This window comes from Calidris pugnax, unplaced genomic scaffold (genome assembly GCF_001431845.1).
Source record: "Calidris pugnax isolate Ruff unplaced genomic scaffold, ASM143184v1 scaffold103, whole genome shotgun sequence".
Lineage (NCBI taxonomy): Eukaryota > Metazoa > Chordata > Aves > Charadriiformes > Scolopacidae > Calidris > Calidris pugnax.
The window spans coordinates 6,208,566-6,224,894 of NW_015090990.1; the positions used below are offsets into that span (position 1 = coordinate 6,208,566).

Genomic DNA, 16,329 nt, shown 5'->3' on the forward strand with positions numbered 1-16,329 from the left:
TCTCTGTTTTCTATTAGTTGAAATTAGATCGTTATTCTGACTTCCGTAGAAATTCCTCAGCATAGAAACAAACCCATACATAAAAGGCGATTTTTATATAAATTAACAGTGGCAGTTACAGAAAAAGAGTCAAGCAATCCAAAATCCAAGAGCAAAATCCATGTGGGACTACCATATGGATCCACTAATCTTTGCTTTATCTAGAACAGAAAACCTGAAAGAACTTCAGTAAAAATTCTTTCATTTTAACTTCTCAGGATGGTTTTGGCATTTTTGTATGGAAATGGGATGTAGTTATTTTTCTGCTTTGAGGCACATAATGTAATGTTCAATTCTTCTACTCTTAGTTCTAAGGTGCCTTTTTGTTATCAGTTGGTTTATGTCTGGAATTGTTGTGTTATTAATATTAAAGTTTCATTAGTTATTTCATGTGTGATTAAGGAGTTGCAGTTCTCTTCAAGCACACAAATTTTCTTTCAATACCATAACTTGATTACATGATATTCTGATATTACTGTAAATATGATCTTTCTTCAGATTAACTGAGATTATTTTTGTTACAGTTAAACAGAAAGCTATTCTTCTGGTCTCAGCATTTGCTAGTCTACACACACGAGTAACCAGTTTATCCTAATAAAAATTGATGTTGTGTATTTGTGTCTCTGCATACATAGTCATACAATTAATACTTAGAAATGTCATTGATGCAGTTTTTTCTACGGGGTCTTATGGGTTACCAAAGCATACCAAACTGTAGAGGTTCTATAAAAACAGCTAATTTCTAAAATCTGTTCAAATATCCTATTCTTAAAGTTCTACAATGTTTGTAGCATAAATCTTTAGCAGTGTTTTTAAAATGTATAATATTCTTTACTAATTTAATTTGTTTTTCAACAGGTATGTTCTTAGCCGAGATGATTGAGAAATATTTTGTCTCCCCCACGCTATTCCGAGTGATCCGACTCGCCAGAATCGGTCGAATCCTGCGTCTCATTAAAGGCGCCAAGGGAATCCGCACTCTGCTTTTTGCTTTGATGATGTCTCTTCCTGCTTTGTTCAACATTGGTCTGCTGCTCTTCCTGGTCATGTTTATCTATGCCATCTTTGGCATGTCCAACTTTGCCTATGTTAAGAGGGAAGTTGGGATTGATGACATGTTCAACTTTGAAACGTTTGGCAACAGCATGATCTGCCTCTTTCAAATCACCACATCTGCTGGCTGGGATGGTTTGCTGGCCCCAATTCTTAACAGTGGGGAGCCAGACTGCGACCCCCATAAAGATCATCCGGGGAGCTCTGTGAAAGGCGACTGTGGCAACCCTTCTGTTGGGATTTTCTTCTTTGTCAGCTACATTATCATATCATTTCTGGTAGTGGTGAACATGTACATTGCTGTGATTTTGGAGAACTTCAGTGTTGCTACTGAAGAAAGCGCTGAACCCTTGAGTGAGGATGACTTTGAGATGTTCTATGAAGTTTGGGAGAAGTTTGATCCCGATGCAACACAATTCATAGAGTTCAGTAAGCTATCAGATTTTGCAGCATCTTTAGATCCTCCTCTTCTTATAGCAAAACCAAACAAAGTCCAGCTTATTGCAATGGATCTGCCCATGGTAAGCGGCGACAGAATTCACTGCCTTGACATCTTGTTTGCTTTCACGAAGCGTGTTTTGGGGGAAAGTGGGGAGATGGACGCCCTCAGAATACAGATGGAAGATCGGTTTATGGCAGCCAATCCTTCTAAAGTCTCCTATGAACCAATTACAACCACATTAAAACGAAAACAGGAGGAAGTATCTGCTGTCATTATTCAGCGTGCTTTCAGACGTCATCTTTTAAGGCAAAAAGTCAAAAAAGTTTCATGTATATTTAATCAGGATAAAGGTAAAGATGAGGATGATCTGCCCATGAAAGAAGATATGATTATGGATAAACTAAATGAGAACTCTACTCCAGAAAAAACAGATATGACCCCATCCACAACCTCCCCACCCTCATATGATAGTGTGACAAAGCCAGACAAGGATAAATATGAAAAAGACAAATCAGAAAAAGAAGATAAAGGTAAAGACAGCAGGGAAAGTAAAAAGTAACACAGAATTCTGTTTGTGATAAACTGTTTACAGCCTGAAAAAGTATGTATTTGTGTCAACAGGACTCCTGTAGGAGGTACATGCCAAACTGACAGTTTTTACATATATAAATATATATATAATTATATATATATATAAAAGGTCAGTGCCTATAACAAGACAGTGACCCCTCGTCATCAAACTGCAACTCTGTAAAACAGGGTAACATCTTGACAGGAGGTTGTTGTTTTCATTACCAGCTGACACTGCTGAAGAGAAGATAAATTGGCCAATCAGACTGTAGGGACCAGTTTAAAAGAAAAGGTGCGAACCTATGAATCTCTGTGTTTAACATAAAACACGCAGTACAAAAATTGTATCCACTGTTTGCATTTCAACAGCCACATTTGCCATATTTTTACAAAAATCAGTGTTGGTGAACTTATCATTTTTTAATTCACAGGTTGTTTACTATTATATGTGACTATTTTTGTAAATGGGTTTTATGTTGGGGAAGGGGGTATGAGAACCAGGTGTTCTACTCGCGGATTCTCTATAATGTACAGACAGAAGTGATTTGCATGAAGGCATGCTGCACTTGTAGTTCATGCATGAAAAAACATGACGTCGCACAAAGCAGCAGAGTCTGACTACTTCCATGTTTCAGGGTGGCTCTATATTTTGAGGTGCTTAATAACAGTATCCATCTAGTATCTCATCCAGACAAATCTTAATGTGCCTGTAAAGTCCCATAGAGTCTACAATAATAGAACAGATGTTTTATTTTTTCATAAGTCATTTAACTATAGTTGAACGAACTCTGCATAAAAAATTTACTGAGGGACATAAGAGCCCATTTTTAAGCATTCTTCTGTAGAATACAGCTTACCCGAACTTGGAAAATTGAATTTACCAAAAACCCGCAAAACTTAAGGATTATGAAGTTGTTCTGCTTCACCCTGCAGTATCGTTTAGCCATCTTCTGCTCTCAGCAAGGTTGACATTGTATGTGTTGATTAAAAAAGTACCGTCTATGTAAATAGTTATTTTATCCCGTGGTGCATGTTTGAGCAAACAAATAATGACCTGTGCACAATATTTATTGCATCAAATATGTACCACAGTAAGTGTAGTTTGCAAGCTTTCAACAGCTAATATGAAGTATTCTGTACCATTATAGATAGTTTGGAAGCTATCACTGATGCATGTTTATCTTGCCTTTGCTGCTGTAATTTTACTCCTTCCACTGTTGAAGTCTAATATGGGAAGCCATATCTCAGTGGTTAAGTGAAACAAATTATTCAATTGGTCATCATTCTTTCATGACATCAAGCAATAGTTTGCAGCTATTTAAGAGCTTCTTGCTTTGCATTCTAAATTTTAAGTAACTACTGTACGGTGTATAGTCAGACTGTACAGGATATGTTGCAAACTGCTTAATCTGTTGAAAAATACATGGATAGAATTTTCTAAGCAAATATAAATATTGTAAAAAATACCATTTTATTTTATTTTTCAGCGTTTTGTACATAAAATAAGAAATGAGAATTATCTTCAGGTTGATGTCACTGTCACTTTTGTTATTTTCTATCCATAGCACTTTTTAATTCAAGAACTTCACAAAATAAGAAACAAAGGAAAGAATGGGGTAGCTTTAGGTTTCTGCTTTTTTATTAGTACTGTATTTTTGCACACATTTTAATGTGAAATAAGTTTCAAACTGAGTCCAAAATGCACTTGCTTCCAAATAGATATAACTTGTAATTGAAATGTGGTGGGAAAGATTTGTTTAAAATTCTAGCACTGCCTGCATCAGAAGTTTCAAGGTAGTCTTTTTATTCATGAAATCTTTACCAGTGTTTGTTTACATAGACTATTCTTATTCTTGTTGATTCATGCTGCACTAGAACTGTTCTAAATATAATATGGGATCCACAATGTTTTTTTTTCCACAGGAATTAAATAGCAAACTTGTATAATTGATCACATCAGGACATTTTGTGTTTCTTACACAAACTAAAATTCGATGTTGACTCCTCCTTTTACAAAAATATTGACTTGTGTGTCGGTGAACTGCATGCAGGAAAATGCTATTACCATAAAGAACAGTAAACCACATTACAGTTGAGCCAAAAGAATAAAGACTTTCATTTTTTATTGTATTTAATTGTTCTGTCTTTGTTTTCATCACTACAAACTATTGGCTATCAAGAGTGCTATGAAAATAGAATACGAATATATAAAATGTTAGAAATAAGGCCTAATAATTAAAGCTCATAATAATAGTAAATGTGTGAAAAGTAAAAAAATTGAAGCTTTCAGAAAGATCTTTAATATGATTTACACTCACACTCTTCAGGTCATTAATCCAATTTAAAACTATTCTATAGTAAGATAATGTTTACGGGTACATGATGCTTAAACCCTTTTTTCATGTCAGGTATTCTGAGATAAGTAACAGAACAGATGTTAAAAAAACTACCTAGCTATTAAGGCTGCAAATCAGTATGTATAATTTCAATGATATTTTACATTTGAAGTGAAGACTTATCTTTGTCTTGTAAGAAAAATTTTGTTTACTATATAATTGGTAAAATATTTATAACTTACTATTTTTCCTTAAGATGAGGGGTAGAAGTCAGTAGAAACTTTACTGGAAGTTTTGGTAAAGCATCCAATTTGTAGGGTTGTGGTTTTTTTAATCTTAGGGTGCTGAATGCAATTATAATGTGAAAAATACTATAATTTTAAACTTCTCTGGTGAATTTACAGACAGTACTTTTCACTGCCAGGGAGCTGGTATACACCTCGAGTCACACGTACCTGCCCATGGACGGGCTGATACCAGAATACAGGAGGTAGGTGTACAACAGGCATTGCACGAGTGGTGGCAGCGGAACTGAGATGAATTTTGGGAGGAATAATATAAATAAGTATTTATTGTGTCAGTCGTGGCATATAAATGATCTAATCTATTTCCCCTTTACTGAATCCCTCATGAGTTTCTTGGAAAGTATGTTGGAAAAATGCCTGGTATCAAAGTATTTCTTTTTCCTGTACTTTGAGATGCAAAGCAGTTTCCTGAAAAATTGCGGGACAAGAAATTGTCATTAGGCTTTCTTGTGACTGTGCCACATGACAATCTTCTCAATGCTTTACAATGAGATGTCATTTGTATTGTTGCAAAATCATCTCTGATCCTGTAAAACATGCTAAAATGGGTTCTGAATAAAACAGCATTTGTGACACTGAAAGCAGCAGAACCAAATTTTTAGGTGGCGATCACATTTCTAGAAATTTCAACAGTTGTAAAGTAATGCCTTGAAGGTAGAATACACTGAACAAATGAAAAGCTAAGGAAAATATGCACAAACTAATAATCATTATAGATGTGCAGACATGTATCTCTGTAGAGTATCAGGAAAAGCAGCTGTACGCGATCATGTGTGTGATCTGTAAGGCTGAGCTCTGGGTGTGGACCCCAGACCTGCAGAAACACTTCAAAATGGAGCAGCAGGATGGTGTGTTGAGACAGTTTACTCCAAAAATGAGTATTTCTATACTGATACAGTACAGCGGTGCTGCAGTGTTGCAATTAGCTATTTTTTTACCTCTGCCTATGACAAGTCAGTAGTCACAGTAGTCAGGGTAGGCTCTGAAATAGGAAGAGATGTGTGAGAATTTCAAAATTTTGTAATAAAAGGACCAAAGGTATGGCTGGTAGGTTTTGTGGAGGGAAGGGTATTAAAGAAGATGCAGGTAAATATATTTGTATGAATTAGACCATTCAGAAGATCATCAGCATGCTGGATTTATACTTAACAAAAGACTAATAGAAATAAAAAAAAAAAACCCCAAAAAACCAAACAAATAAATACCTCAAACCAGACAAGCAGGTATATTTTCGCTTAGGTTCCCTCCCCCTCCCCCCCTTATTTTGAAAATAAAGACACCTGCTGACACACCGGAGCTCAATTACGCACAGGTGAATTCATCATCGCCACCTCCTGCGTTTCACCCTCGGGGTTACAGAGGGACATTCCCCCCCCCGCGCTACGCTCGAGCTCCGCGGTTCCGGCAGTCCCATCCGCCTTTCCCTTTGCCGCTGTTCACAGAGCCGCAGCGGGCGCTCCGGGAGGGTCTCCCCGGGCCCCCTTGTGCCTCCCGCCCCGCCGGGGCCCTGAGCTGCGGGAAGGGGTGCCGCCGGTGAGGCCACCGGCCCAAACCGGCCGCTGCCCGGCGACGCGGCTCCGGCGGCCGAGTGCTGCGCGGCATCCCCACGGCACAGCGCCGCTCCCCGGCCGCTCCGCGCCCTGCGCCTACGGCCAGCGCCGCCCCCTCCTCCGCTCGGACGGCGAGCACGGCGCGGTATGGAGCGGCGGCTGGGGGCTGTCTCCTGGGCGGGCAGGTAGCGAGGGCCCGCTCCGAGCCCGGGCGCCATCGGGGGCTCCGGGACCCGCCCGCTTCTGCAGCCGCCGGGGACAGGTAAGGGGAGCACCGGAGAAGGGAGGGCAGGCCGAGGGCTGCTGGTTCCCCGGGGCGGACAGAGAGCTGCGGGCGGGAGGCGGGCGCGGCTCGGCTCGGCGGAGGCCCCGGCCCAGCGGTTGGCGAGGGGAGGTGGCGCGCGACGGCACCGGCCCAACGGCTACTGAGGGCGGCCCGGGGAGGCGGCGGCCGCGGCCCGGCGGCAGGTGAGGGTGGCGTGGAGCGGGGGGGCAGCGGCCTTCGGGAGCCGGTCGGTGCCAGCCATCCCCGGAGCTCGGGAAGCGCCGCTTGCGGGGCCCTCCGCTGGCGACCGTTACTCGCCTTATTCCTAGCGGCCAGGGCAGGTCCGGTTCACCCCGGCGGTGGCAGGATTAGCCGAAATACCGGTTTTTCAGGTGAGGAGCAGGAGGCGCGTTGGGTGTTTGTAACGGCAGAGGAGGCTGTGGAGCAGAGGTGCAGCCGGTGTTGGCCCTGGAGCGAGGAGAACAAACTCCCGGTGTACGAGGGGGTCTGAGTTGCCCAGAGAGCACAGTTGTCTGCAAATCACAGATTTACGGGATTCAGGCCTATAAAACACGTATTCCTGGTGTTTCTGACACCTGAGGTGTACGGGGGTGAGGTGAGATGGCCTACAGTACCCCTTTAGGGCTCCTGGTGTAGCCACAGCTGTCCGCTGGGATAGCAGAATGGATGGGAGGCATTTCATAGGGTTTTGGTGTGCTTCGTGGTTCTGGATAACTCCTGTGCTGCTGCAAGATTGTGCTAGTCCTGGGGGAGAAACTACCTTCTGGATCTGCTTAGCACAGCAAGCTCTGGAGCAGCAGATACCACCAGGTCTTTTTTTTGCCTGAAACACCTTCTGATTGAAGTAGACAGGAAAGGCAAACTGTTGAGGAGGGGCCGTGGCTGGCACGGACTAGTAGAGCTAAGGAATAAACAGGTTGCTTCAGGATGAAAGGTGTGCTCAGTTTCCCGTGTTCTTTCACTCGTACCGGTGAATTGTACCCACCTGACTTTGTAGAGTTCTGAGTGAGGATGTGTTTTACTGGTGTAAGATTTGTTAACTAGAGTCCACCACAACTGACGGCACATTCACATTGGTTGCCTTTGTTTCATCAGCAAATTCATTTTCATGTGCAAATTGGAGAAACAGTATGTGTAGAAAATGAACAAAGCTCTAAGAAGTTTGTAAATTTTAATTTATTTATCCTGGAGAGTGGTAAAGGAAGACACAAGGGCAAAGATGCTGGAGCAACATAGCCCAGGGCAACTCCAGGGAGACTTCTGTGCTGTTTAGTCTTGCCGGAGGAAAGCAAGCTATAGTAATTGTCATGTCTAAAATACTGCCTTTAGAAATTGACTATATGGGAAGGTCTGCCCTTTCTTTATGCCTGTTTTTAACTTGCTTTTGCTGTAGTATGTTATTTTTGTCTTTAATATATGAAGCATAGTTCAGGATAGCCCAGCAACACACCTCACTAGTTGAGGGCGAGTAACTTAAAATCTCATCTATCATTTGTTTAAGATAGAAAATGCAATAAAGAGCGGGAAAAGTCAGAGAACATGCAGAGATTGTTTCTATTTATGTTTGTTTGTGGCTAAGCATCCTTTATTTAAAAATGTTCTTAGATATCTTAGATGGAGCTCTTTAGATCTATTTAGATTTTATCATGAAATAAACAGAACTTTCTGCACTATGTGGTGTAAGTTTGATTGAACCTGGAGAAATGTGTTTGTAACCCGAGTTGGGTGGTCTCTGATTTCTGGAATATAAAGCACTTGAATGTAGGCTGGCTGCTTCATTCTGTGGGGACCCTTGCTTGCATACTAAATGAGAAAGTCTTGCAGCATGCAAAGTTACCTTACTGTGAATTTATCGTTATGTCACTCTAATGACAACTTAAAATAATTTTTTACCTTTGTGATTGCATAGCAGCGCCTGGGGGGGGAAATAAGCAATAAGCAACTGCAGGAGGCTTTAATTGTGTTGTTACAACGCACATCCACTATTGTAAATTGTTGTGCTTTGGAAACAAAGGGCTTTGTAGAGAGGCTTCGGATCAGAATACAGCCTGGCTTGGTGTTTGTCACACCGATGGTACAGTAGCAGAAGTAGCAGCTCACTTTAACCATAGACAGATGTTATGGCAGTGATGTAATACATTGATCTGTTTGCTCCAGGTGGAGAGGGGGCTGATTGGGGCTCAGCTGTGGTTTGAGTTCTGTTCTAAACAGCTAAATAGGGGACTTTTCTTCAGGTGGTTGATGGTGACTAATTTGGAGAGACTGAGGCAGAGGGAAAGGGGAGTTGGATGTCCCTGGCAGGGAAAGATGTCTGCCTAACGTTTGTATGAATCTGAGAAATGCAGAGCATCCATATTACTGTAAGAATGACTCATCAAATAGATGCAGTGTTAAGTGAAGGACTGGTATATGCAGACAAAACAATCTAGAAGATTAAATATTTTCCTGTTTTTCACTATTTGTAGTATATTTTGTTGTATTCTATTAGTTACTTTCTTACTCCACCGTCAGTTTTCCTCACCGGTCACCTCTGAGGAAAACACACTTGTGTTTTTGCTAATTTTAAAAACTTGCCCAATGAATACTACCATGCTATTATGAATATAAAATTTTACCTTTAAAAGTACTGCACACAGCTTCACTTTGCTGTTATGAATTGCTTGACTTCTTGAGCCCAATTTAAATATATTTTCAATGCGTGCAAGCCATAATAAAGAACCAGATGTCATATACACCACCACCCATCATCGCCCTGTTTACTGTATGGCTTTGAGAGGTAAAAAAGAAAAGCCTGTTGCATTTTCCAGGTGAGTGTGCTCTCCATTGGAAGTGTCTTCTGTTACTCTGAATATCCTCAGTTACTTGATGATTTGTCAAAGCATTTCCCAAGACCTGTACAGTTTCTGCCAGGGTCTGCAGGCTAGGTCAGAAAAAAGAGTGGGCATGGCTACATTGTAGGGAGCTGCCCTAATTTGTGCTCCGGGGAGGGTGATGAAATAAAGAGTTTATCAAAACTAATTGGTTTTACCGGTGCTATGTTCTGTATAATGTGCTTTCCGATAAGCAAGCGTTTTTAGAACAGATAAGAAAGTATGTATTTAAGAACAGATAAAAATGAATGTATTTCCTAATTCACAGTTCTTCAGTCATCTGAAACTGTGAACCAATCTGCAGATAAGACTTGTATTTAGTTTCCAAGGTTTCTTTTTAAAGCAGTTTGTCATAATCTGATACTCAAGTAGTTACAACATTAAACGAAAAATGTATTTAAAATATATGCTGAGGCTGCTTTGACATGCAAAAGCAATTTTTGTAGATACTGTTCTGCGAAGCTTTTTTTTCTCCAGGGTTCTTCCCAACGTCACTGTTGTGTTACAAATCAGCATATGGCCTAGAGGTCACCTCATTTTAACAGCATTTCTATGTAGTACTTTTCATGTGGTGTTCCCGAGACATTTTATATCACATCCATGTTTGACAGGAAAATAAATCTAGCACCTCTGTAAGATCATAATGGGGTTCTGAAAAGGGTATGCTTGATAGTATGAATTCTGTGTTATTACATGGTTCCTTTGATCAGTGTGTTGTTTTTCTTTATTCACACTTAGGGAACTGTTTGTGTTCAAGTGGGAATTGCATCGCTCTAGGTTTGACACTGATTTTTCACTTTGCTTTGAAGTGCCAACTGCCTTCTCAAAAGCCTTGATATTCTATTTCAGTAATCAAACATTAATTTTTGTTACCTGGTGAAAACACAGATACAAAGGGCAAATTCCATGTATAACTAACCTTGAAATATTTTTTAAACAATTGCATTATAAATCTCGCTTTATACAGTCTGACTTATGCAATATTCTTTTTTTGTGTGTGCTTCAAGTATCAAGTGCTTTGGTCTTTTTTTTTTTTTTTAAAATCTGGTTTTTGTCCTATGTGTAGATGGACTGAGCAATGTAAATCATTATTGTGCTCTCTGTACCAAGTGCGTCTGGAAAAGACATATTTATGAGTTGGTATTCTTGCATTGTTTATAGTGCATTTTAAACACTGATTTGCTTACCTTATTTTGTGTAAACAATATGTATATGTGAGCAGACTTTAGTAAAAATTTCCAAAATATTTGTGAAAAGGGAGTTTGGAAGTAAGATTTGAGGAAACATTATGTTTTCAGGTTGAAAATACCCAAGCATTTTTGATATGAAATCCTGGACTACTGGTAATTTCCCAGCAGACATGTTTCTGTTATAGCCTTGCTATAACATGACTGTCTTTTTTGCAGTTCCCATGGCAACAAGGATTTTTGAGCTGCAGAGCAGAATACTGTATATGGTTTGAGGGGGTATACATTTTCTTTATTGCAGAAGAAACTTTGATCCATGAAAGCTGACCAGGCACCCTGCTGTCCCCCCAGCCTTTTCCTCCTCTTAATAATCTGTGTTTTGCCTGTAGGATTACACGTAAATGTGAATTCCTTTTTGACAAGAATACAGTCACTACTTCTAATTTTTGGCATAGTATGAGGCTGTGGAAAATTTGTAAAGGCTTACTGTAATGATAGCATGAAAAATGTGTCATCTTCCAGTTGGAGTCTTGACAAACAGAAGGCCATTGTATATGCATATAAATTTGTATGTGTATATATTTGTGAACATTCTGTATGTGCATAGAAAGTAACAAGAGTTGAAGTTGCTCAGGATTTGCATTGGCTTCTGCTAAAAAATCTAAAATTCTGCTAAAGAATCTCAAAATACTGTCCCTGACTGACAAATGAAAATTTGTTATGAGTGATCTTGTGTGGTTTTGTGTGTCCTTCCCTCACCTTCTCAGATGAATACATGGGTGGTATGGGATGTTTGGGATGTATCCTGGACCAGATAGTTATAGGAGAAGACTTGATAGAGAAATTTTGCTTAGGGCATGGGTCATTTTTTTTTTTTTTAACTAGGTAGGTTTTCTCTGTTGTTTTTCTTATTGAGTACTCATTCAAAAAAAATAAGCCAATTCAGATTTGTCAAGTTCCCTCCACACCCCCCTGGTGTAAGTTGGCTTTTTTTGTTTTGTTTTGGTTGGTTGCGTTTGTTTTTGTTTTTTCAGCTGGTAGAAAAGAAAATGAGAATGACAGTTACTGAAACAAACAACACAGGTAAGCTGGGCAATTATGTTGTGAAAGCCTCTGAATAGTACAACTAGGAAAGATATATTCATGACATCTGAGATGCAATTTAGAGATATATTAAACAAATTTGGAAAGTAAAGTCTGCTGCCAGTGGCCTGCTGGTATTCCTGTGGTTTGGGCTGGGACACCTCTGCCTCTCCCTGCCACCAGCACTGCACACACGTGTAGGGTTATTATGGAATCATGAAATTTAAAAAACACCACATTGATCTCTGCAACTGAAGCTGCTTATCCAAAGACATGCAGTTCTGCTGGAGAAGTATTGTACAGGATTTGGGCAACTTAGGTAATAACTTCATCCAAATACCCATTTGTGAAAGACTTTTCATTGCTGCTATTACCTGTGTATGTCATAGCTGTGACAAGGTAACTTAGATCTACATGAGAGAGAAACTGAGCTTCACACCCGTACCCAGGCATGAATACCCTGGATGCATTGAAATATGTGACAATATCAGTTTCTTCAAGTAAAGATAGAAGCTCAGAAATGATAAATTTTTGTTCCCCGCCCTCACGCATCCCCCAATGGCCTTCTAGGTGATGGATTGAACGTGGTAGGTGCATGTAGTTTAGGTCTCTGTGTCACCCTTCTCATGAAAAACAACTTTCAGATCAGTTCAGTGCTAATGTTGAAAAAAAAGCTTATAGCCTGCAGCAGAATACTCTATGTGATTTTGGGGCATCCTTATGTTTGGGAATTCAAGAAAGTCAGGCTATGAAAATTGGAATTTTGAACGTGCGTCTGCAAAGATTTATGGTGACTGATAGCATCCGGCTGTGTGTTGCATACCACCTCCTCCCAACACAACTTCAAACTGTAAGAGCTTGGAGGTCTATTTTGATATTTGTTTTTCTGGCTTTGCTTGTAATACTAGGCAGTGCAGTTTTTCACTTAATAATTTGTCCAGTGCTCCCTGAAAATGCAAGAGAAAAGATACTTGTTAGCTTGGGCTTTATGCTTGAGAAATGCGCAAAGTTTAGCAGAAGGGATACCTTAAATGCAATTTAAAAATAAGAAGAGCTGCAAGTTGCAATGGCAGATATTTTTCATTGTATACTGTGAGGCTGCAGGGCCGGTGATTTTGCATGGAGCTGGATGAATAGGTCGAACAGCTAGCTTCTGCATCGCTGTTGAGACACATTAGGAAGAGCGACAGGGCGATGACATAATCTGACCCCAGATTGTTCTCAGCTATAAATCCTCTGGTTGCAGTCTCCGCTGTTCCTCAGCATGTGCTGTTCACGTTTAAGGGCTTTTCAGATCATCTCCGTCACCATCTGCTGCATAATGGAAACAAAACAATTGTGCTGTGTGTGGAGCCAGCTGATTCCCTGAGTGGAGATGGAGGTTTGCAAAATACATCTTGTCTCTAAGAACTTGTTTGTCTGGTTGGTCTCATTGACATACTGTGTGGTAGTCACTAGACTGTCGTTATGGGTGAAAAATAAAACGAGGTACTGACTCATTTACAGGGACATGCACGTTTTTTGAGCAGATCCGATACTGCATACTGTATGCGTGTTCTCATGCTTGTGTACAAGCAATACTGCACATCCTAATGCCTCTCTAATTAGAGGAAGGGAAACATAGTCCATATGGGAAACATCTTGTCAGTATGAATATATTGTTAACATTGGTCCTGCATGGGCAATGAGAAGATAAGCAACAGGATCTCTTAACTGCACGTATTCACTAGGTGTCAGTGCACGATCACACTGAACTGATCTTCTTGCTGCTAGGTTCTTTGATGATTGTGGTGCCTCCCTTGTGAAGAGGGATTTTAAAGAAAACTCGTACTTTTGTCTCCAGAATGTAGTGTGGATTTAATTTAATAATGACTAGTGATTAAAAGTAATTAATCCAGTCTTGGTTTTAGGAGCAGTCTGATAAAAAAAACAAACAAGTTTTGTGCTGTTTAATAAAGGTAAATTAAGTCTTAGAATAGCCCCTGTGTTGATTGTTATCTAGTTTTCTTTTCAATATCTGGGATGTTACGGATCAAACACTCCATGTGATACTGCTGATGATCCTGTGGGTGACTAAAATTCCTATTAAGATGAGGAAAAATTAAAATTTTCATAGTGATACGTTGACTGTAACACAAACACATTAACTTAATTATTTGCAAAGCTATTGTTTTCCTTAAGGGATGTAAAAGATCAAGTCTGTAAAGGTCATTCAAAGTGGAGGAAAACCCCATGAATATAGCTAAAATTGCCTGGTTTTTTGTAAAAAAACCCCTTTTTGTTCTCTTGCTGTATCGTGTCACTAGAATGAAATATCATGCTTATTAGAATATCTTATATTACTTGCACCTCAGTATTAGATTTTTTTTTTTATTCTTAAGCAGATTTTAATTCATAATATTTAGCCTAGTTTCAGTGATAAATAATTAGGGAATGTATCTACTTGATCTATATGGAATAATCAGCATTCATCTAGAATTGTACATTGTTGCAAAATGTTTCTTTTCCATCTTGTTTGGGAAAGTATTCGGTAAGAACTGTACTGTTGTAGGTTAAAACAGCAAAAATAGTAATTCACTTGATAAATACAAATGCTTGAAATGGCACCCCTTTATCTTCCAATTCATACTGAACTTTTCATATTATATTTTATTTATCTATTTATACCACTTAGTGACTGGTAAAAACATTTACATGTTACCCTTTTATATCTAATATAAGGGAAGTGTTAATAGTAACACTAAGATAAGTGGTTAGTTTGGTTACAAATACACATTTTTTCACTGGTGCTTAACACTATATTGCTACATATTCAGTATGTAGCAGAAACACTGATTTGATTGTTTGATGGCCTACCTTCAGTATTTTCCCTATTGTTGTAGCTGTATAAGTGTATCTTTGGTGCCATCTTTGTTTATTCAACCTTTTGTTTATTCATACTGTGTAACTGTCAGATAGAAACTGTCTGATCATCAGACAAAGGCATATTTTTCCACTCCCATGTCCCTCCGGTTACATCATGCAGTGATATTTAAGGACTGCATCTCTCATGATGTGACACAGCCATTTGCCTCTCCAGATTTTAAGATTAATTCTGGTTGAGCTTGTATAAGAAGGTCCATAAAAGATATGGTAGGAACACTGCAGAGATTAAAATAGACCACTGTCTAACGTTAAACAGTCGTATTGTATATAAACGCATATAACAATTTCAAAATATATGGCAGCTTGAGTGACTTCTCATTGCATGTGACTCTGACTTTGTCTCTGAACATTGAACGAAAGCCCATTCTCCAGCTTCAATTGCTCATTAACTTCACCAGAATTATTATCTATTCACAATGATGCAAAAGAGAGCAGATTCTGTCACTGTCTTAACAAATGTTCCTAACTAAGGCTTAACAATTTATGTACAATAAATGCTGTTTTTTATTTTTGATGACAACTTTGGGATTCTTCCAGGACCTCTCTTCAGAAGTTGATTAGTCTATAAAGAGATCTCTCTGCCCAGTGACAAAATTTTTATTTTCCCTTGTTTGATACGTCTTGGGAAATTTATTAAAAGAAATTCCTGGTACTTGCTTTCTACTGTCCTGCTTTTCATTACCAACCATGACATTCTGTTGGTGTGGTTCCTTTGAAGTTCGTGATTCTGCTAAGCATTTTCTTGCAGGCCGACTGCTGCACTGAAGGTGATTAAAAAGGCATTTGCAACTCAGGAAATCAATTTGATGGTTCTCTGCAGCTGCAACTTTTAAAGTAATATATACCGTGTTTTTAGCACAGAAAGCAGAGCTTGTGCCTTTGCAAAGAGAAACGCAGTCATCCTGCATTTTCAGTGGAATTTCCAACTTGGTGAAATGGACATACCAGCACAGTAGGATGTCTGAATTTCTGAGCTGCTTTAGTGTGTAGGCAGCTGCATGCTGCTGAGAATCCAAAGCACTGATCCCTCTTCTATCGGTGGACTGTTTGTGTACTTGGGTTTTTTTCCTTTAACCAATGATAGACATGTTTATTGTAGTTAAGAGCTATTCCTAAGAAAGTGAGAGACTTGGTTACTGTTCTTTCCTTAGCCAGTAAGTGTTCAAATCCACATCTGCATCTTCCAGAAATGTACCAAAATTGACAAGCTATAAAATAATTTGGGGAAGATAGTGCTAAGTAGGGGTCTGTCTTTTCTTTTGGATGATACTGGATGAAAAGGGGCATAACTTTTTAATATTGGGTCGTTCAGTTGCGTGGAGGGATGTCTGAGTTTTCTTCTTGACAAGATTGTTTTGGAAATAGGGCCTAGACTCCTTTTCCCACCCAAGTGAGTGTTGTCTTCTAGAACTCTTTTGCAAATGTGTATGTGAAGACACAGGTGGATTGTTTGCAGAACACTGTTTTCTTTGTTGTGGCTGAAGTTCACATCACTTGGGAAACAAGTATATTTTAATTTAATAATCAGCAAAACTATGCATTTGATGTTTTGAACTCCACCTTAGCTATGACAAAGTGAAAAGGTAAATAATAATCTTTCTTGTTTCAAAGAGCATGACAAATCGGACACCTGCTGAATCATTTATTTATCATTTTGTATCATTATCTTATCTTTTGTATCAT

The 16,329-nt window shown here is 39.4% G+C and overlaps 2 protein-coding genes across 7 annotated transcripts in view; both read left to right on the forward strand.

The window, feature by feature from the left end:
- Positions 1–4,234, forward strand: part of LOC106895130 (sodium channel protein type 2 subunit alpha) — an 81,906-nt gene extending 77,672 nt beyond the window's left edge. For 4 of the 5 annotated variants that reach the window (XM_014954257.1, XM_014954258.1, XM_014954255.1 and 1 more), the window contains one exon: positions 898–4,234. In XM_014954257.1, the coding sequence (XP_014809743.1) occupies positions 898–2,093 (1,196 nt within the window). In that variant the 3' untranslated portion in view covers positions 2,094–4,234. The remainder of the gene's footprint in view (positions 1–897) is intronic. The other variant, XM_014954256.1, reaches the window with a different exon arrangement.
- Positions 4,235–6,426: 2,192 nt separating this feature from the next.
- The window catches only part of CSRNP3 (cysteine-serine-rich nuclear protein 3), a 110,175-nt gene continuing 100,272 nt past the window's right edge, over positions 6,427–16,329 (forward strand). Inside the window, exon 1 of one of the 2 annotated variants that reach the window (XM_014954263.1) lies at positions 6,427–6,557. The gene's annotated coding sequence lies outside the window, so the exon portion shown is untranslated. Of the gene's footprint in view, positions 6,558–12,990; positions 13,103–16,329 lie in introns of those variants that run through there. The other variant, XM_014954266.1, reaches the window with a different exon arrangement.